General features: G+C 37.1%; 4 protein-coding genes across 7 annotated transcripts; 3 read left to right on the top strand and 1 right to left on the bottom strand.

Moving 5' to 3' along the window:
• Positions 1-2,070: 2,070 nt before the first annotated feature.
• Positions 2,071-7,058, top strand: LOC119995166 (O-fucosyltransferase 39-like). Of its 4 annotated transcripts, none has more exons than XM_038841576.1 (11): positions 2,071-2,445; positions 2,553-2,712; positions 3,944-4,006; positions 4,093-4,174; positions 4,320-4,390; positions 4,556-4,644; positions 4,772-4,975; positions 5,336-5,606; positions 5,861-6,088; positions 6,172-6,369; positions 6,561-7,058. In XM_038841576.1, exons 2-11 carry the CDS (start codon positions 2,596-2,598, stop codon positions 6,774-6,776), a joined length of 1,539 nt encoding a protein of 512 aa, XP_038697504.1. In that variant the 5' UTR covers positions 2,071-2,445; positions 2,553-2,595; the 3' UTR covers positions 6,777-7,058. The 4 variants fall into 4 exon arrangements, with proteins under 4 accessions (XP_038697504.1, XP_038697503.1, XP_038697502.1 ...); XM_038841575.1 differs by having other exon boundaries at positions 2,543-2,712; XM_038841574.1 differs by having other exon boundaries at positions 2,072-2,445; positions 2,525-2,712.
• A 3,118-nt stretch (positions 7,059-10,176) lies between these two features.
• Positions 10,177-13,002, top strand: LOC119985193. The gene is made up of 3 exons (XM_038829409.1): positions 10,177-10,480; positions 11,000-11,488; positions 12,553-13,002. The coding sequence occupies exons 2-3, from the start codon at positions 11,059-11,061 to the stop codon at positions 12,597-12,599; spliced, it is 477 nt and encodes a 158-aa protein (XP_038685337.1). The 5' UTR covers positions 10,177-10,480; positions 11,000-11,058; the 3' UTR covers positions 12,600-13,002.
• Positions 13,003-13,706: 704 nt separating this feature from the next.
• On the bottom strand, positions 13,707-19,557 carry LOC119985187 (protein ecdysoneless homolog). The gene is made up of 5 exons (XM_038829397.1): positions 18,346-19,557; positions 17,568-17,906; positions 15,054-15,187; positions 14,420-14,565; positions 13,707-14,110 (listed from the first exon to the last, which is right to left on the bottom strand). Exons 1-5 carry the CDS (start codon positions 19,497-19,499, stop codon positions 13,931-13,933), a joined length of 1,953 nt encoding a protein of 650 aa, XP_038685325.1. The 5' UTR covers positions 19,500-19,557; the 3' UTR covers positions 13,707-13,930.
• A 165-nt stretch (positions 19,558-19,722) lies between these two features.
• Positions 19,723-20,341, top strand: LOC119985201 (protein SKIP34). The gene has a single exon (XM_038829420.1). The coding sequence runs from the start codon at positions 19,817-19,819 to the stop codon at positions 20,090-20,092; it is 276 nt and encodes a 91-aa protein (XP_038685348.1). The 5' UTR covers positions 19,723-19,816; the 3' UTR covers positions 20,093-20,341.
• The last annotated feature ends 502 nt before the right edge of the window (positions 20,342-20,843 follow it).

The following is a 20,843-nucleotide window of genomic DNA, read 5'->3' as shown; positions in this document are numbered from 1 at the left end:
TTTGGTAGAGTTATTTTAAAAAATCGTCTCAAATCAAATTGATCGTCAAACCAATCGATTGATCGAGTATTTTTCAAATATATATTAGTGAGAATCAATTGAAAAACTAAAAAAATCGATCTAACCGTCAATAACCGATCAATTGATTGGTTAAATTTATGTAAAAAAAAAAATACTAAAACCAACCATGAACACCCCATTATTTGATCATAGAATTCACAAGCAATAATACAAACCCCTAATTTTACCTTCAATCTATGTGATAGTCATTGATTATGAGTATATATATCCCACTTAACATTCATTGTTGCACGAATCATGGGGTAAAACGAAGATCCGAGGGTCTCAAATATTTTCGCAGAATTCGCCCAAGCATTTTGCAGCCTTGCCGTGTATGAAGAGTATGATGCGCAAACTTTATGTGTATGTGTCTATTTGGGCTAAGATTTGTTGTAGTATACATTCTACTATTTTTAACTTTTTCTCTCCATAAGAAAAGCACATTCTCTTTCAGGAGAGTGACGTTTAATTAATTAATTAATTTATTTTTGCTAATTTCTCTGTTGGATTATTCCTTGGGGTTGATGTTCCCTGCAAAACCATGAATTATGCATATTCAATGAATCTACATACACAAAGGTCATTTCTCACCAATACCATATTTCATAAAAGGCAAAACCATCAATATCTCTGGAACTAGGCCTTTGGCCAGATTATTGACTCATCCAAGGATTAGTAGCAAACATAACTAGGTGGGACAACCAAATCTCTTATTATATTTTACACTATTCAGTGGGCCCATATATATTAATCTAACAAATCTCTCATAAACTGAGCTTGATGTTGCATATCCATGAGAAAAAAAACAACTATGATATCCAACCCTGTTGAAATTCCCAACTCAAACACACCAATAATATTGTCTTATTTGAGTTTATCCATTCACCATAAATATATCGAGCATGCAACACTTTATGATTCATTGGTCATCACCGATGATACTTAGACCCATAACACACATTGTTGATGTGGGAGGGTATGAGCTTTTTTTATAAGTTACTTAGTTGGGTTATGTCATATTAATGTGGGATTATAGTATTGACACTCTCCTACACTTGTGTGCTATATTATGTTAGACTTGACAAATTAAGTAGATATCACGTCCAACTTAGCCGAGACTTTGCTATAATACTATTTTGAAATTGTCATTCCAAACACACTAACAATATTGTGATTTATGGGTTTATTGGTTCACTATGGATATATCGAGCATACAAAACTTTGTTCTTCATGGATTGTTGCCAATGACATTTAGGACCAGAAAACATGTTATTAATATGAGATGATATGTATTTTTCTTATAAACGACTCAGCTGAGTTAGACCATATCGAAGAGAGATTATAGTCTTCATGTACGGGGATTATAGTCTCCAAACGATTTTTTAGAATCTTTACGTAGATACAAGACTCTCGTGTCCCTTGGCAACATATTTAAAGTAAAAGTTTTATAACTAAGATATTCATATCGCTCGAATCTTCTCTCAACCATTAAAATTTACTCAATAAATAATTGATCTTGCTAACCAGTCATCAAACACATGGATTCGGGCTTCGAATTCATTTAGAATATAAGAGTATAATCAAATCCAATAATTTAAGAGGCGTATGACTAACTTTTTCTCTATGAATAAATGATGTGAATTATATAATTTAAGGAATTATAGAGGTTGAAATGGAGAAATGAAAGGGCCGCAAAGAGAGTCATGGCAAATACTTTAAAAAGCCAAGCCTTATGAACATATTTTTTTTTGGGTATGGGAATTGAATTTGCAATCTAGTTTAGATTGATATTAAAGTTTAGTAACATTTGATGGCATGCATAACATTGGATATGGACAGCAAGTGTGCAACACTTGGCTGGCCAGCTGGGTTTGTTGACTAGCATTAAGTCTGGCTTGTGTAGTGTCACCATTACAGTCCAGAGCACCATACGTCGCGGTGGGTGGAAGGAATTGCCGTTTAATAACATACAGACAAGAACAGACACCACTCACACTCATACCAGTGCACACACCTCCCATGTAAATCACTGAAATGGCTTTTACTCCTTTTGAAGTGTCGGTGCTCACATAAAGCGAAAGCACGAGCAATCAATGGTTGAAAAATACACGTACCCAACAAGACCACCATACCCTCCCAACGGTCTAAATTCACAGAAACCTTGATGGTCTTGATTTGGCTACAAAGAAAAGATTTTGAGAGTAATAGTAACATTAATAATGTGATTCCCCAATTCTTTTACTACCTTTGAGTAACAAAGCAACCTTTATCCTTTTCTGGCCCTTTGAAAAAGACACCGGCACTTCATTATCACGCCAACAACGATTCTTGGTCTACCAGGTGTCCATGTGAGATGCCCTGAAAACAGGAGGAGAAGCTTTCTGGGTGCGTGAGAGAGCTTCTTGCATGTGAATGTTATAATAAATTTGTTTGCTTTTCTCTTAATTTATTTTTTCCATTGAAGTTTGCAATACCAATTTAGCAAAACCCAGGACCCAGATCTGAAGCTGAGCTGAAGTTTCTGTGCTTTGGAGGATGAAGGTTCAGTATCAGAGAAGTGGAGCTCTTTCTGGGTTCTTGGTTCTCATCTTTCCTGTTTTCTTACCTGGATTGTTTAGTCCATTGAGCCATGCTTCTCCTTCTATGCTCTCGGTATGTATACTCCTTTCTTGATTCTTTTTTTGTCATGGGTTAAGAAGTAAGAACCGTTTGACTCAATTTGTGTTCTGAACTTAAAATATATTTTCCCGGGGAAATTATGCTCGGTTGACCTTTCGTTTTCTATTGCGGTTTAGGTCCAGTGCTATTGTGGAGATGATGGGTGTATAAAGGCCTTCCTGTTCTATTACTGTTTACGGCCATTCCTTTATCTATCCTAGAAATTATTGATTGACATCCGTGGAAAAGGTTATGCTTGGTAAACTTGGTGTTGAATTGCATATTTTAGTAGCTTAGGATGTCATGTAGAGTCATAATTTTTGAGTGGATTAGATTGGCTTTTGGTGAGAATTGTTCCAGCTGGTAATAGTTGACTGCCAAATGCATTGGTTTGGTGAGTTGAATGGTTGATTATTTCAAATGGAATTCTGTAATATAAAATGGGGATTTTACAGCGATTCGGCGCCGGTGGTACTTTAAAAGCTTTGCAAGTGACCTCCACATGCAGGTTGAGAGTTGAGTGGTAAAGGGGGATTGGATTCAGCTATATTTAAATATCAACCTTGGCAAGTTGGCATGATATCATGTCGATATCAAAACCCAACTAAAGAGAGACTGATAACAAAAGTTGATTCTAGAACTGGTGTGCATAGGTTGGAGATCACAGAATATGTTATGTATAGAACTGATTGAGACATTATTGAGATGGTCATAGAACGTGAAAGACGATACACATGGACAATTGTATTAGTACTTCTTGGCAATGTGGTAGTCTCGATTCTATTGTTTTTCTTCGAGAACTCAGTTGACTTTGAAATTCTGTGCATCAAAATTAACCTGGAGTTTGCTATATGGGAACTGAGAATTTTGATGGAGGGAAGTCATTTCTTTTTGGAGCTTCTTATGACGTATATGTATTTTAAATTCATGGTTCTTACATCAGAAATATATAAAGAGGAGTAGCAGGAGGAAGTTTTTACTCCTTGGAATATGATTGTATGGTTAAAAAGCGAAATTGTGAAGGATAGTTTAAACTGAAATAATTGGACGACCCATGAATTCTTATACCAGATTTGTGTTCTCCAATGTGATTTCTATTTCTGAGAATGATCTGAATTTGTGTGCTTCCACCATTGCTTTTAACCTTGCCACTTTAAAGTTCATTCGTGAATAATTTACCTTTAGGGGTTGATTTTAACATCAATTAGCTTTTTTTTCCATGCAGGAGTTGAATGCTCCAAAACCCAAGCACTCATCTCTATTGAATAGTGCTTTGCAACGACAGAGTGTAAGTGTCATCATCTTTTCCGGAACAATAATTTGTTTTTTATCAGGGAAATTGTCTGTGTAACATTCCTGTGTAATCTCATTCAGTCAAATGAAAAGCAGTCTGATCTCTGGACTCCTTTGGCTGACCAAGGATGGAGGCCATGTGTTGAATCGACGAATGCCCCCTGTGAGTAGAGTTACTTTCCAACTTTTATTTTTCTTCTATGTGTTAAACAACATAGCGGGAAGTTGTAGTAGTCTTGTTTTGTGCAAAGTGTTAGCTCTCATTCGTCATACCGCCCTCAAATTAACTTGTCCGTAATTTATGGCAGCAACACCACAAGAATCGCAGGGATATCTCCAGGTATTTCTTGACGGAGGATTGAATCAGCAGAGAATGGGGGTATGTCCTTGGAGGATTCTATGCATGCCATGTTCTCTGACATTTATAAGTTAATAACCTCCCAGAATACTGGATGGTTTATCTTCTGGGATTAAATTTTACAATTAGTTGTTTTGTTTTGAAAAGTATATTCAGTTCGTTATGTGATAAATGTTTTGTCTGCAGATTTGTGATGCTGTTGCGGTTGCTAGATTACTGAATGCAACACTTGTGATTCCACATCTTGAAGTAAACCCTGTTTGGCAAGATTCAAGGTATTTCTGATTTAAGAACTTGTTGTCTTTTCTTTTTTCAGTTGCTAGGCAAGGTTTGTTTTGCCACCTCCTTTTTCCTGAGGATTTTAGATGGTGGATAATTTTGAAGCTTCATATTTATGTGCAGCTCGTTCATGGATATATTCGATGTCGATCACTTTATAGAGACATTAAAAGATGACATAAATATAGTAAGAGAGCTGCCTGATGATTTTTCCTGGAGCACAAGGGAATTTTATGCCGCGGCTATTCGAACGACTAGGATTAAAACGGCACCTGTTCATGCTTCAGCTAACTGGTATCTAGAGAATGTCTTGCCTGTACTGGAGAGGTTGGTAGTTAATTGAATTGTCATTGTGCTTACAATCCACAGCAAATATTTTATTTGTATTTTTGTGACTTCATATTTTGCTGTCACATCTGGACTGATTCTACAACTCTTAGTATCATCTGGGAATTTGCGATAAAATCCTGTGCATTGTGTTAGTCATACTTTTTGTTCTTCTTCATATTGATCTCTATTTAACCCTTAGTTGAATCCGGTATATGTTCATTGATGTTGACAGCATATGAGTTGGGCATGGGAGGAAAGTGAAAAGTCGTTCTGTGTTTCATCTAATCAATATTTAGCTCCACCTTCTTTACTTGCACTTTTTCATGTTACTAATTTGCCATGTTGTATGTGGTCCAGTTATGGAATTGCTGCTATTGCCCCATTCTCTCACCGTTTGGCATTTGACAACTTGCCTATGGACATCCAACTGTTACGCTGTAAAGTTAATTTTCAAGCATTAGTTTTTGTTCCCCACATTACAGCACTGGGAGATGAACTCGTCAGTCGCCTTCGCTATCCTTCAGATAGCAGTGAAGCACTTGATAATGACCACCTACGAGAAACCACTGATGCTGTTGTCAAACAAGGTGCTCGGAAATTTGTTGCACTACATCTTCGCTTCGACAAGGTATCACTATTTAATATTTTCAAAGCTACATGCAAATTATCGTTATTCAATTTGAACTATTCAGTCTTCGCCAAAATAAGTTCTATGAATGATGCACATGATATTTGTGCCATGACTGCCATCTTATGGGTTATTACATAGTTCCAATAGATTTGTTGCTCGTCTTTACCCATTATCATGGAGATAACGATTGAGCTGGTATTTGGCTCTCATTTATTTCATGTTCTCTTTTGGTAACCTTATTAACATTGTAGGATATGGCTGCCCATTCAGCTTGTGATTTTGGCGGGGGCAAAGCTGAAAAACTGGCTCTGGCCAAGTACAGACAATTGATTTGGCAGGGAAGAGTCCTAAACTCCCAGTTCACTGATGAAGAGTTGAGAAGTCAGGGGCGTTGCCCTTTGACTCCAGAAGAGATTGGATTACTATTGGCAGCTTTGGGCTTTGACAACACAACTCGTCTTTATCTTGCCTCCCACAAGGTCTTATTTAGTATTTGAGTAGAGGGACTGTATTTATTCTTATACCAAATGGAGATTAATTGTAGAACGGCTGTGTTTTTCAGGTTTATGGTGGGGAAGCTAGGATTTCAACTTTACGCAAGTTGTTTCCACTGATGGAAGACAAAAAAAGCCTTGCTTCTTCAGAAGAACGGGTCAGCATTAAAGGCAAGGCTTCTTTGTTAGCTGCAGTTGATTACTATGTTGGCATGCACAGCGACATCTTTATCTCCGCTTCTCCAGGGAACATGCACAATGCACTGGTAAGCATTCAGGCTGATATTTAGACTCTTATCAATTCCTGATATGCGGGATTGCTAGTTCTAACCCTCTAAGTTGAGGAGAAGCTGTGCTCCTTGCTTTGCTCCTATACGATGCTCCAAAACAACTGAGCCATACACAATTTAGCTGTAACTCGGGCCTGATATTTTGTGGCACTTCTTTGTGATAACAGGTGGGACATCGAACTTTTGAGAACTTGAAGACGATCAGGCCGAACATGGCACTGTTGGGCCCACTCTTCCTGAACAAAAGTATTAGCTGGTCAGATTTCCAGGAGGCAGTGGTTGAAGGGCATGGAAACAGAGAAGGGCAGATCAGGTTAAGGAACCCTAAACAGTCCATATATACATACCCTGCCCCTGATTGTATGTGTAATGTTAAAGGGTGATTTTATCCATTGTTGAAGTCTTAAGGTCTGTATCTCCAAGTGCTGTTTCTGCACTGCACGTATTATTTGTGGCGCTATATTGTTTGTATTATAAATAAGAAAAGGCATTCCATTTTCCCATTCATAAGATCATAGGCGTGTTTATTGAACATCTACAGATATAAAAAAACTGTTGAGTGTTGTGATTTATAGAGCAAGGATTGTATTTGTCAGTAGTTTCTTCAGGACCTCAACATTATTGTGATGTAGTTACATATTTATTCAATACTGTACTTTTTTTTCCCTGATCCCAACAACTCATCCTCTTTTTCTGGCCCACATTTTGTTTCACAAAATGGCTCGTATTTATAAACGCAGGAGGCCCAATCCAACATTGAGAGTCCACCAAATCATGGAGAGCCCGGCCCATGATCTTTGATTGCCATGAATGATTGGATAGGCCCATCCAATTCAGGCAGTTGGGACTTAAGACCAAACACATTGAGAAGGGATTCGATATTTCGATCGATTAACTTTAGGCAGTGACATCGATTTATCAAATGTGTGTGATAATCGGTAATTAATTAATCCCAAACGTGTCTTTTACCTCCTCTTAGTTTTGTGATTGAATAGGTTTTTCATGTAAAAGATCACAATTTTGACACTGATCTTCATTTTGTCCAATATTAGTAACCTTATTTGGGTGCTAGTAAATTAACCCACATCAATTTTATTTTAACTTTAAGTGCTTAACATAGGATTTTCCTTCCAAGAACAACACCAACCCGATTGGCCTTTTCACTTCTTACCAAGGAACACTTTTAGGGTTTCATATTGGAGGAAATAATAATGTTAGTATGAAAACTTTGTTTTTGTCGTTTTCTCTTGCCTATGACACATGCAATGCAACAATGCAAGTGTTACCTAGTGGATGAAAAAGAAAGTTCACCTAAGTTAACCTCTTTAATTTGCAATAAGTGGGCAAGAGATGCCACTTTTAGCTTTCTTTTATTTTTTGATTGATATCCTCAAAACCTTCTTTCACAAGTGTGTGTGTATATATGTTAGTGTGTGTGTATAACTATATAACTATATAACTATATAACTATATATATATATATATATATATATATATAAGATTTTTGTCTTGATTTCTTCACCCATTCCAAGTATCCCATGGATCATTTGATGATATTTTAATTGGTTTGAAAATGTTGGGTTAGTGTAGACTTATAAGGTTAAGTTCTACCTTGCATTACTTCATTAATCCCAAAATATACTCTCCTTTTCTTTTGTGATCCAAATCCCTAAATACCTTAAAAATTAGATAGCTTACCATGAATTAACATTATAGTGAAGTGAACCCCCAATCAAATGTTCAAGTGGGCAAAAAGACTAGCATGATTGGAGGCCTACCAATTTCAAGACAATGTGTACTTCTCATTTGACAAGAACATTTAGAGAAACTATGAGCCCTCTCATTTCTTTTCCTCACAAGGAAGCCAAAGAATATTTTACAGTCCATAGACCTCCCAAAAGGTGCCATAGAAGTTGAGGGACTATTAAATGTTGTCCACTTTTACTTGAATATCAAGATCTGGGTCCACACCAAAACAAACATTACAATATTTTCTTTCTTCTCATTTTCCTAGAAAAAGCTAGGCATCATTGACTTATATGGTGCCACTTTTACTATATAGACAAATTTATATATTAGTATTGATGAGATTTGCATTACAACTTTTTTTGGCCCTAATGGAGGGAGAGAAAATGCCAAGAATGTCGATAATTATATAATTATTTGTTGGATTGCATATCAGAAAAAGACCCATACAATTCTCCATTTAATACTGATTGGCATTGCTTAATTAAATAGACACTTCTGTTTTTAATTGACAACTACCTCATATCTTATCATTTGAACATTCGATATTAATTTAAACTCAGGCTATCAAACCCGCAACAAAACAAAAAATGAATTGATGGACATCCTATGACAATAGCTTTGACAACGGGTTTTTTTTTTTAGCTTTCCTAAAAGTCAATTAGCTATAATAAGATTGTTTTTATCTTCATAATTGTTTTGGTAATTGATATTGAAGGTCTCATCAAGAAAATGTAAATAAATCTAGATATCTTTTGGTTGAATTTGGACATATAAAGTCAGTCAGTCTTTGTTAAAGTCGTTTTGCTCATGATTTGCCTAGAATATCAGGCGAGAGGAAGCCTCAAGGAAACCAGCAGGTAACAATCAACGTTCTTTCTTTAAAAAAAAAAAATTAAAACAAATATTTTTCATTACTAAAAATATTTATAAAAAAAAGGGCGAAGGAAGATGCCTCGAAGATAAAATCAATATCAACAAGCTTTCTTTTCAATGTGATATATTGGCATTTTTTTTATGTATTAAAATTTTGACTATTCTCTTTAATAAAAAAATAAAAAAAAAGCCACTCATGGAACAAAAAAAAATATCAAACATCAAGGCCGGCACGGCGGCACAACTTTTTGATATGAGACATTGTATCTTAAGTCTTAATACTCCCCGTTCTAGATCTAAATCCCGCACGATTTTCTCCTTAAAAAAGCCTTCTACGTTTCTTCAAATTAGTCTAGATCATATTGAATAGTGTTTAGGCACATTTTGTTCCATCCAGAACAATATGAATGAGACCAAAATCAGTTTCAATGCATTCCGAGATTTATACCATATTAGATTAGATGGGGACTTGCGCGTGAATTTCAGCGGCAAATCACATCAACACATGCTGAATTGCATATGAAACAAAATACATATGGTGTCAAAATGTAAGGAGTAAGCTGACCTGGCACCCACACATGTGCCAACTTGGCCTAAGTTGTCGGTCGACTTGCCATATGTGCCAAATCCGGCGCATGTAGGTTGGTTAACTTCAATATTGGAGTGTCATATTATATGAGTTTAAACTTGAGTTGCAACGTTTATACGTACATAAATTTTTCATAATGACAGAGTACAACACGTAATCGCAAGAGTATTGTTCTAGTGAGAAGCGAACTCAAATCTCCTTTCTACTTGTCATTAATAAATATAACTAAAAATAATATTGAAGGGTTTCTTATTATTTTTCATTTAAAAATATACCGACTTTAGTTACGTGTCAATAGTTGGAACCTCAATACGCAATGATTGGATAGACAAAAATCCTCGTCAGCAAATTTGGACCGTTACGATCCCACTTGTCAACCATCAGCGGTTGATAATTTACCAGATATTTCTTCAATAGTTTAATTATTGCACGATCAACCATCAGGAGCGCGACAATGCACACTGTACCGTCTGATTGGGTTTTTTAAAAAAAATATATAATTACGATTATAATAAAATAATTAGAAGTGGTGGAGGCTTATAAGTATAGGAGAAGAGCGGCTTTGTCAGTTGATTAACACAGTAGAGAGAGGAGGAGGTGAAGTAGAGAGAGACAGAGGAAGACAACAATGAGAGAGAGAGATCGTTAGGGTTAATATTTCCCGAATTTTGATTTTGTTGTATCACCGATAATTCCTCTCTCCGGTGATGCAATTTCGTTCCTTGTCTTCTTCTTCGTCGGTGAAGTAGCCAATTCTAATTTCGGTTTTTGATTTCCCGATTAATTGTTTTGGTTTTCGCCGGCGATATGGTAGTGAGAGATTATATTGCAGTTTGATCATTCGTGATCGCGGATATTGCAGAATTCGCCCTCAAGGTCGTGACTGGCTTCAAATCTGGATTTTACTTTTTGTGCTGTTTTATTTTTGATTTAAAAAATTAGGAGGTTAAGCGAACATTGGTTCGTAATGGATTGATTTTGCTTAAAATTTGTGAACTTTTAACGGTTGATGTTCTAGCGCTTTAGGGGTTTCTGATAGAATCTAAATTCATTGACGATTTAATTTGAGTCTTTGAGGTTTTGATCGGACAGATTATTGACTTCTGTGGACTAATTACAGAGGCCTGATTGTGGTATTTTCGGGAAATGACCTCCTAATAGCATATCTATGTTCTGTTGGATGTTTTTGAGAAATCATTATTTTTTTTTGTTTATCATTGATATTGATTTATCTTCCTTTTTTGCAAGTTTTGGCTTTTCTTATTTATTACTTCAATTAAGAAACTTTGTGGGGTTGTTGTGGGATTGAAATTGAATTCATTTATTCCTAATTTGATCTTCTCTGTTGTTACTGAGTTAATTGGTCTCTTCCTAATCTAGTGGTTACTGCAACAGGCAGCAGCCACTTCTGCGAATTCCCTTCTTTCGCTTCCACTTCTCTTTCCACAAAATCAATGGCTGTATCCTTAACCCGGTTTTCATGGTGGTTATGGGGTAGCAAAGAGAAAGAGGCAGTCTCCAATGGTTCTTCTTTAAGTAACTCTTCTGAGTGGGGTTCTGGAGTGAGAGAGACTGATTCTGTTAAGTTCCCTACAAAATTAACCTCATCAAGGAAGGTTAAGAAGAGATGGCAGAGTAGGGAAGAAAGGAGAGTAGAGACGGAACGTGATGTGGTTTTCTTGTCCGGGTCTGAATCTGACGGTCCTGACTGGTCTATTGGATGGGTGGAGCCTCATGGATCAGATTTTCGAAGTGATGATGAGTCTGATGATGGTTTTGCAGTGCTGGTGCCTTGTTATAGACCGGGTTGTAAAGAACTTGTTGAGACGTCTAGTGACCAGCTTTTGAGTGCCATCAAGAACCTCCCAAATGAATTGTCTTCTGGTAAGAAACACGTTCTTTATATTAAAGTAATTAGGTATTACATTTTATGGTACTTGGTTGGGTATGGAATGCACGAATATAGGTATGTTGGTGAATTAGTTGAAGCAATTTGGGCAACGAACAATGATTTATGTATTTTAGAGCAAACTGATATTTGGCTAGATGGTCGATTGCTTAATTCTTAAACTCAATTTTGCACATTTGCTTCTTATTCATAGACTGCAAGTATAATCTCGTTAGTGTTGGTGTTGAAGCTTTTGAAGTATTGGACTCTGTGATCCTTTTAAGGGTGGATAGGTTTTCAATTTCATTTTGAATTGATCTTGTTTTGTTTGACACAATTTTCCTTCCTACTGGGGCTCGCTTAACTTCAATCTTGATTAGTGTGAAAAAGATAATATAAGTTATGTCATTGTCATGATCATTACTGGTATTGTTGAGCTTATCTTTCTTGTGTTGGGGATTTTTTATCCAGTAAGAATTACTGTTTGTAAACTATTGAGGCAATCATGATTTGAAATGAACAAGATCACAAGCTCCGCTTCAGCCAAATGCTTACAACATATTTTGTTAAAGCCTTCCTAGATCATGTTGGCTGTTGTTTAATGCCGTATTAGATCATTACAAGAAGAGCATTTGGGAGGAAAGTTTTAAGTGAACTCAATCATAAACTCAAATGAACTCAATCATAAATCTCTGCTTTACGGTTTTGTCTTCATTCTGTTTGTACAAATTGGTGGCCATCAGTCTTGTGGAGATTCCATACTTGTTATTTCATTTGTTTGTTGAATGGGGAGTGAATGAATAGTCCATGGTTCTTGTTGAAAATGTCAGCTATTCTATTTAATATTTTAGTGGATACAGGGGTGGCTATCAGCTTCAAAGCCATCCTTGTAATTTTTATTTTTTTTTAATTTTAGTGGATTTAACTGTCTCTTCTCGTGGTTACATTTTAGATCTTGTAAATCATGTGTTCTGAAGGTTTTAAGTTACTGAATTTCCTACAGGCCTAAAATTTGTCATGCCTGATGAGTTGGTTATTTGCATTTTGTTTGAATATGCAGAGGGAAGGAACTATATGGAATGGCTCTCTTCTCTTCAGAATTTTTGAAGCATGAAACAAGCCCAATTTGATTGATTGGTGTGAATTGTTTCATTTTCTTTACTGCAACTTCTACTATCAAACAAAGGAGGAGATATAGAAAACAGAGTCTGTGGTGTTAGGATCTGCATCAACTTCTGTAGGAGATGTTTGGAGGACTAACATCCGTCAAGGGTGGCGGACAGTGGATTAATGAGAAGCAGCTATATAGTAGAAATGAATTTAGAAAGAGATTTTCCCTCCCATGGCATATCTTGTTACTCATCTCTATATGATGGAGATATGATTTTGTAAATACTGCTAGTTGTTAATATGTTGAAATTAATGTCTATGCTTCTAAGCATAAGACTACTGTACATAGATTTTCATCCATTCCCTATTAAAATTTTAGGCCATCCTCTATTCCTCTTAATCTCTTGAGGGTTCATGTTTCTTTCCTTGGGAAATCCTTCATTGTTGTTGTTATCCCAATCACTTCTTTAAGTTGTAGCCACAAAAGACTTTGTTGGCAGTCCATCACCGAAGTTACTCTATTTTCTGAGTTCACAAAAGCACAAAGTTTCTTGATGAGAAAGTAACAATAATCAAACTGTGACTTCACAGTATTTTCAACTGATGTACTCTGATTGAAAGTGACTTAGAGATTGCTGTGATCGTCTATTCTTTGCGTGAGTCTTTCAAGTTGGAAAAGAAGGAATATGTGGATTGCTTTGCTGCTGTTTGTGGGCTTGTGGCAATCAATTCTTTTCAGTTTGAACCGATTATGGTAAGCTTACTGAGTTACTATCCTTTTTGTCATTTTTTGTGTGATAAGCTTTTATCTCCTTTATGGTACCAAACATACGATAGAGTGTATTATGGTAGACCACGTATGGACCACATCAATGGTGGTTGTTAGATGTTGAGAGAGTAACAGACATGAAGTCAGTACATCCAGCTATCCCCTGCAAATTGGTCAAGTTGTTGATGCAGAATGCAACCGTAACTAGAGTTTCCCATGGATTTGTGACTCTATAGTTGGGCCTGAATCTTTTTGCATAATGGGCTTGGCTTGGCCCATGTAAAAATATGGACTTTCTGATGGTATCAATGCCATGAAAGACCAGCTGTAAGGCCTTATTATAATTTTCCGGCACATCCATAAACTAGTTTGTAAATGTGAAAAATAAACTAGCTTATAATCTGTGAAATATGCTATAAACATTTCTGCCATAGCTGAAGGGCATTAGCTAGACTAGTAATACATACTCTTCATGATGCAGAAAGCTTTTTTACAGATGGGTTAACTGCCTCTATCATGCACCTGGTTGCATGTTAAATACAAAACTTTGTGTCATTAATCATTTGCCCTTGTTGTCATCTCGAGGAAGCTGTACACCCATGAGCCCAAGCAAATTGGAAGCAGGACCAGCTTGTCCTTGTTGAGAAGAAAATGAATCAAGAAGAGACTTCACCAGGTTCAAATCAACATCGACCGGCCTAAACTCCTCATCCATATCTTCTGTAGCAGTTGATGTTCCCTGGATGATTGAATCCAAGCATTAAGCAGGCAGATATACGGCACAAAGAAATAATGCAAGGCATTCAAGCAACATATCGTGAATAACTTGATAAATTTATCAAATCACACACATAAAACACTGCCAGATATGCCTTTATTTCTTATCGTCTTCATTCATCATGGTCAAATCCAAACCGATGATTCCAAAATAACAATTAACTGTACTGCTTTTTAACAATAAAAAAGGATAACAAATGTGCATAAGATGAGATAATAATGCCACGTCATATTTAGGCTCTCTATATGATGTAAAAGACAATAATATTACCTCATTTTTCTGCAAGGAATGGTCACCGGCACGAACAAAACTTTTCTCAAGAGTGGTGTTCTTCAGTTGATTATTAAGAGCATCAGAATACGTATGCATGAAAGTCTCCTCTCCATCCTCATTATCACTCCCATCTTCTGACTCATCTGGTAATGACAATAATGAAGATATGAGAATAAAAAGGGTGGGGACAGAGCATCTCTATCTATGGGAACCTCATCAGCAAATTAAAGAGAGCAATGAATAATTGCCCAAATCTATTCAAGTCCAGCTTGTAAGGTGCATTCACATGCTCTGTTAGCAGGTCACTTGTTATCAACAACCTTATTTTCAAGAATATATAGCCCTCAAGAGACCAGTTTTTAGAAAAGCGATCATGGAGATCTTCACAAGGGAGAGATGATGTGGCAGTGATAGTAGCGGCAGTAGCAGTTGTGGTCATGATGAATGTGGTGGTGACAGAGGCGGTTTTTTCATTATCACCAATTAAAGAAATACAGAATCACGAGCAAGAAAGAGAGGAAGATAGCACATGTTTGCTTGTGTTCCCAATTTCTTTTTAAAGAGATCCACATTCAAGTTTTTTATGAAGCAAAATAAAATAAATCACTGTAAGCAAAGTAAACAGACTCACCAAAATCCATGTCAGATAAAGAACCTTCTTCGTCATCAACATCATTGTCTGAATCTTCATGCTCATGTGGCTTCATAGCTAATTCCATGTCTTCGAAAAAGCGATCCACATCAAGGTCCACTTCTTCCAAATTCCTTAATAAGAGAAGCAGCAAAAAATCGTATATTTATCTGAGCGATCAGCTGACATCCATATTACTGTAAAATAAATATCTAAAACCATAGAGTTAAAAGTACAGTTATATAAAAGGAGATAATTCTCCAAATGCAGCAAAAGAAAAAGTTCTAGCCTAGTCGATCTACAAAGAGATGTAATTCTACTGACAAAATTTGAATGATAAATTTATAAATCCACATCAGCAACAAACCTGAACTGTGCGGGGGAAGAAAACCATAGCTCCAGCAGCTAAGGACCAACGGTAAACTACAAATTGAAGCATGCATTCTAATTGCCAATGTGCAAATCAAAGCTACTTCAGCAATTAAGACGAGAATCTTTATGTATTTGCAATTGATCAAATTCTTGTTATAAAAGGAATGAAATCATGTAGTGCCCTACATTTAGAAGAAACCTACAAGATTTGAGAGATGGATCTCTATCCTCATTAAAGCAGCTAAATGTAACTTTGTTGATTCAATCACTGGATCAGTAACAAAAGTGGCCTGTTCTCATGACAAATCATGCATGACTGCCTTGCAACTAGTGGAGTGGAAAATTTTTCCTGGAAAATAATCTGGAAAGCTGGCATCCTATCAAGAGTTTAATTGTTCAGCTGGAATGTAGCCTAGGAAGCCATTGTCACTGCTGACATGCTTAAAAGAAGAGAATTGCTGGCCTGTTCTCAGTACAAATCATGCATGACTGCCTTGCAACTGGTGGAGTGGAAAATTTTCCCTAGAAAATAATCTGGAAAGCTGGCATCCTATCAAGAGTTTTATTGTTCAGCTGAAATGTATCCTAGGAAGCCATTGTCACTGCTGACACGCTTAAAAGTTAAAAGAAGAGGACTGCCCCATGTTAGCTGGTGCCAGGTGGTACATGTGCATAAATAATAGTAAACATCTCCAATGCGTCAATTGAAGGAATGTACGAGAGACCTCCTCAGGTGTTGAAGGAATGACTCTCCAGAGAAAATTATAAAGAAAGTGTGGATATGCTGATGACATTTCATTTCATTGTGTGTCTGATGTAGTTTTTGAACTACCGATGAAGATTTTAGGTAGGATTGAGCAACCAAAACCCTAACCCCCAAATTAAGCCCAAAATTAAGAACCCTAGGACATAAACTCACAATTCCAGGTCTGATTCCTCTGAATCTGGAATCAAAATTCTTGAATTTTTTGAATCAAACAAAAACGACCCTGAATCTCTCAGGTAGGGTTGGATAAACTCACATTCCCCTCTCAGCCTCTCACCGAGCGTGTCTAAGGAATCTCTCCTATAACAAATTTGTATAAAACTCTCATTCTTATTTATTCTTGACTTGCATCCATATATATAGACTCCTAGTAATCCTAATTACATAAGAAACTTCCTTCAAATAAAACTAGGATTCCTAAAAGTAAACTAATATGACTCCAATTATAAGTAGAACTTGACTAATAAAAGACTCTCAAAACAAATAACTAATATTAAATTCGAAATTCCAGCACACTTGGAAATTCCGACAATACCCTTCCTGTGAAAACTAAAAGAAACTTAGTTAAAATAGACCCGATAATAGACCAACGTATAAAAAACTATATTAATGGTCCTCCTGCATCAGTGTCTTGGAATCATTGGACAGAGATGAATAGAAGATGTTCCAAGAATTAAGAAGGCAAGGCATTAAAATTAAGCGAAAGAGCAAGCATGTTATACATCTCCAATGCATCATAATCTTATGATGGAAAAGTTTATTAAAGTTACAATCATGTTTCAAGATCAAATCATTCAGAACCCACATCTATATTAAAAATCTCCACTCCAGGATTATAAAACAACACAAACTTAACAATTTTGCAATTTAAATGTTGCATACATAATTACATATAAATGGTTACCTAAAATTATTTATAAGATGGCCACTAATAACCAGAGTGAAAATCACTTGACCAAACCAGATTGATAGCCATCCCAATATTACACAGGAATTATTTAGATTCAGATTTCAACCCATGCATAAAATTTTAAATTTTTTTTTAAAAATCATAAGAATTAAGAACCCCAAGTAAAAAATTGCATTGGCATTTGTTAGCACAAAACACAGAAGATTTACTTAAAATAGGTGTTGGGAAAACAAATAATATAAAGCTAAAACCTGCATCGAAAATTCGCCTGTTAAAAACTTCCAGCCCCTTAGACAATTCTTCTCCCAGACACACCAAAGAGAAGTAGAAACAAAAGATAAATGCTTCAAATATAAAGAACAATTGCACATAAAAAATATGCACTCTTTTCGACAATAACACAATGTATGAGAAAAGCATGCGAATAATAGTTAGAAAGGTAAGATGGAAATATAGGTACTCTAACCTTTCTACTGGAACTTCGGCTCCCTTGTAGCTTGATACCTTGTCAACGAATTTCTGCATTGTTTTTGCTATTTCATCCAGACCAAAATCACCATAGTTCGAACTGGATTCAGGACCAGAATCTTGCGGATTTTTCAACTGCTGTTTCTTTGTCAACTTTGAATTGTAAAGTTCCATCTCCTTTTGTCTCTCCTGAAGAGCAGAACTCAGCTCATCCTCTCCACCGTAGAGCCAAGCATCATCATCAGGAGGAGGAACCTCCTGACCCCTAAAATCTTCAGCAGAATAGGGTAATGCAAGAATTTCATCGATGCGTCTCACTGGGGCACTCAACATTTCACTGCACAGTAATATTCAGTAAGACCATGATTAATTTGCAAGTAATCTGATTAAAATGTGAATACAATTAGAACCCGCCAAAATTTTTCTGGCTTCACCATATTTCCCAGCTAAAATTTACCAAAAATATAAAATGTTGTACGAAGATTATGCTAGTATATAAAGGACATATATTAAATAAATTCTCACATTATATTTAATATGGATATCTTAGTCAGTTAAGTTTTTTACCAAATACTGAAATCCCGAAACCAGTTTTAAACTTTTAATAGCCATTATTCCTCTAACCTGAGGCATTGTATCCAAAAGGGAATGCCCTTAAGCTAGCCTGAAAGCTACTGAAAGAAATAACATAAAAAACCCAACAATTGCATTGAAGGTAGAAAGTTCATAAACCAAATTCTAAATCAACAAAGAAGTGATCAACAAAGAAGTGATACCTTGTCCTAGAAAATGAAGAACTCCTCCTGTAATACTCCTCTGCGCTCTCCATCAACCTCCTGTACTCTTTCGACCCTGGTAGCAACCCCTCAAAGTATCCACCCTTTTCTAGGAACTCCTTATACTTCTGCCAAGTGCTCCCCTTCCCTTCATCTCCTTCCCTTCTCTTTTGCTGGTACATCATCTCCAACCCACAAGCAATTTTCATTCCCAGCTCTGCCTCCATATAAGCTGACTTGTCCTCGCTCCTGCTTGGCATTGGATAACACTTGGGCGCCTGAAAATTCTGCTGAACTAACTGTGCGTACAAAGCCCTTGACATCCTCACCGCCACACACACCAGCTCTTCCTCTCTACCTCCACTCAAAAACCTTTCCATTTTAGCAGCATATTTCATTGTGTCAATATCTCTATCATAAAATGCCTCCACCGCAAGCGAAATCAAGCAGGGCTCGTGCTTCAATACCTGCGCCACCGAGGCTGGAACCCTAACTCTAACCTGATGCATATTTCTCCTCGCTCTCTCTGGATACTCAGCAATTCGATTCTTCACCACCTGCTGAACCTCATCAGCGGCGCATGACTCCTCCTCGCAATTGATCAAAAACTTCAACGCGTCCACCAAGTTAGGGCTCGGAAACCGTTTTCGAGGGATAATATGAAGGTTTCCACGTCGTATAAACACGCGATTCTGGCTGTTTTCGGGGTTAATCCAGCGAGGTAGATAAAAAGCAGCTTCGATTAACAAAAACTCACCATCGTTATCCCAAGCACGGATTGATACACGTTCAAAGCGGCGTGAAATCTCGAACAGTAGGAACACGGTGAACCACTCGTCTTCCAAGTTGTCACCGAAGCGGAGTTTGCCGTGGAGGTGTGGAGGTGAGGGAGTGTGAGAGGAGGAGCAGACGCAAGAAGCGGAGGTGGAGAGTGAGAGAGAAAAAGGCTCGTGCTGCCAAATATAGGAGGAGGTGTATGAAGAGATAGTGTGTAGGATTTCGAGGTGAAGGGATTGAAGAGAGGAGGAGACATCGGCGGCGGAAGAGGAGACGAAGGAGTCCGGGAAGATTGCGAATAAAACGGTGTCGTCCGGAAGACGCGAGTGTTTCTGGGAGAATATGGAGGCCTCCGGATCAAGTGTTGACGTCGCCATGGTTGCTATTCGGTTGCTTTCGCCGCTTCCTGTTTGCGTTGTGAATCTTCAGGAGGTTTAAAAGGGGTTCAAGGCTACTTAAACGACTTCGTTTCACATAAAACGGCGTGTTTTGAGAATTTTTTTTCTTTTTTCCTTTTGAAAACAAAAACTAATCAGATCATAACATAGTCATATGATCTAACGCTCCAGATTGATCGATCAGACACCAATTTATCGTTCAACAGATAGTCAAATACATCCTTTTCTCCAAGCCCAATTCGACTCTGCTGCGATTTTTCCCAGTTTCCAGTTTTCTCATCCAATCCGTCTCGACGATGTGTTATGGTCACCATCGTTCCTTGTCACCTGACAGGCGGAGCCCATCACGGGGCCGCCGGTTCCTAAATCACGACGCTTCTGTGGTAGAGGATCTACGGGGCCGGCTCGCCGAGACCGAAGCTCGGCTCGAGCGTGCGAGGGCCCGGGAAGCCGAGCTCAGCCGCCGTCTCGATGAGATGAAGCGTTTCGTCACCGTCATGGAGATCCTCGAGTCCTATCTTAAGCGCCGGTTTCGCGAGCAGCAAGAATACGTGACCCGCATCTTCTCCTAGTGATTTCAACAGATACTTCTTCTGTCTGTCTTTTATTCTGATATTTTTGTGTTATATATGTTTCTTTACGATGATTATATGCAGTTACTGTGAAATTATGGAATATCAGGAATTATAAGTTTTTGGTGACTGTTGTTCTAGGTTTTTTGTTATATTGAAAGGAACTCAATGGGTATTTTGATTGTAAATAATTTCTTATGATATGTGAAAATAGTTTGGAGTTCCCGACTGAATTCTGTGTTGGGCACTGAATCTCATTCAATCATATTGATAAATTATGCTCATACTAATCTATTGGAATTGTTTTTCTTCTTAAAGTCGAATTCCTGGATTATGCATTTTTTTTATCTGATCGAATGCTGCATTAGTCTGTATGGTTATTATTATGGCTGCAATGCTATGGAAGTCAAAATTTCTTCATGTTTATAGACACTTGTTTTAAACTGAATTAAAAAAATTAATTCTTGTTCTGGAATTGTTGTTTTAGTGTTTTGACTGCTTAGAATGGAGCTCTATCATTGAATTTTTCATTTGAGCTTTGGATTTTGAGAAATCATTGTAAGGATATTGTCAGTTGTCACTTGTTGGGTGTTCTGTTTGTTTGGAAAAAGGCTTCGATGATAATGATTGGGTGTTTTGTTGCATGCTTAGCAATGTTATGTGCTCTGTGTGTGATGTAGAACTTATGAGTTACAATGCATTGAACTCAACACTAAAATGGTGAAGCAGAGGTTTACTTTCACTTACTCAT

Source organism: Tripterygium wilfordii, chromosome 3 (genome assembly GCF_013401445.1).
Source record: "Tripterygium wilfordii isolate XIE 37 chromosome 3, ASM1340144v1, whole genome shotgun sequence".
NCBI lineage: Eukaryota > Viridiplantae > Streptophyta > Magnoliopsida > Celastrales > Celastraceae > Tripterygium > Tripterygium wilfordii.
The sequence above is the reverse complement of the archived record's forward strand: the minus strand, read 5'-3'. Positions and strand labels throughout refer to the sequence as shown.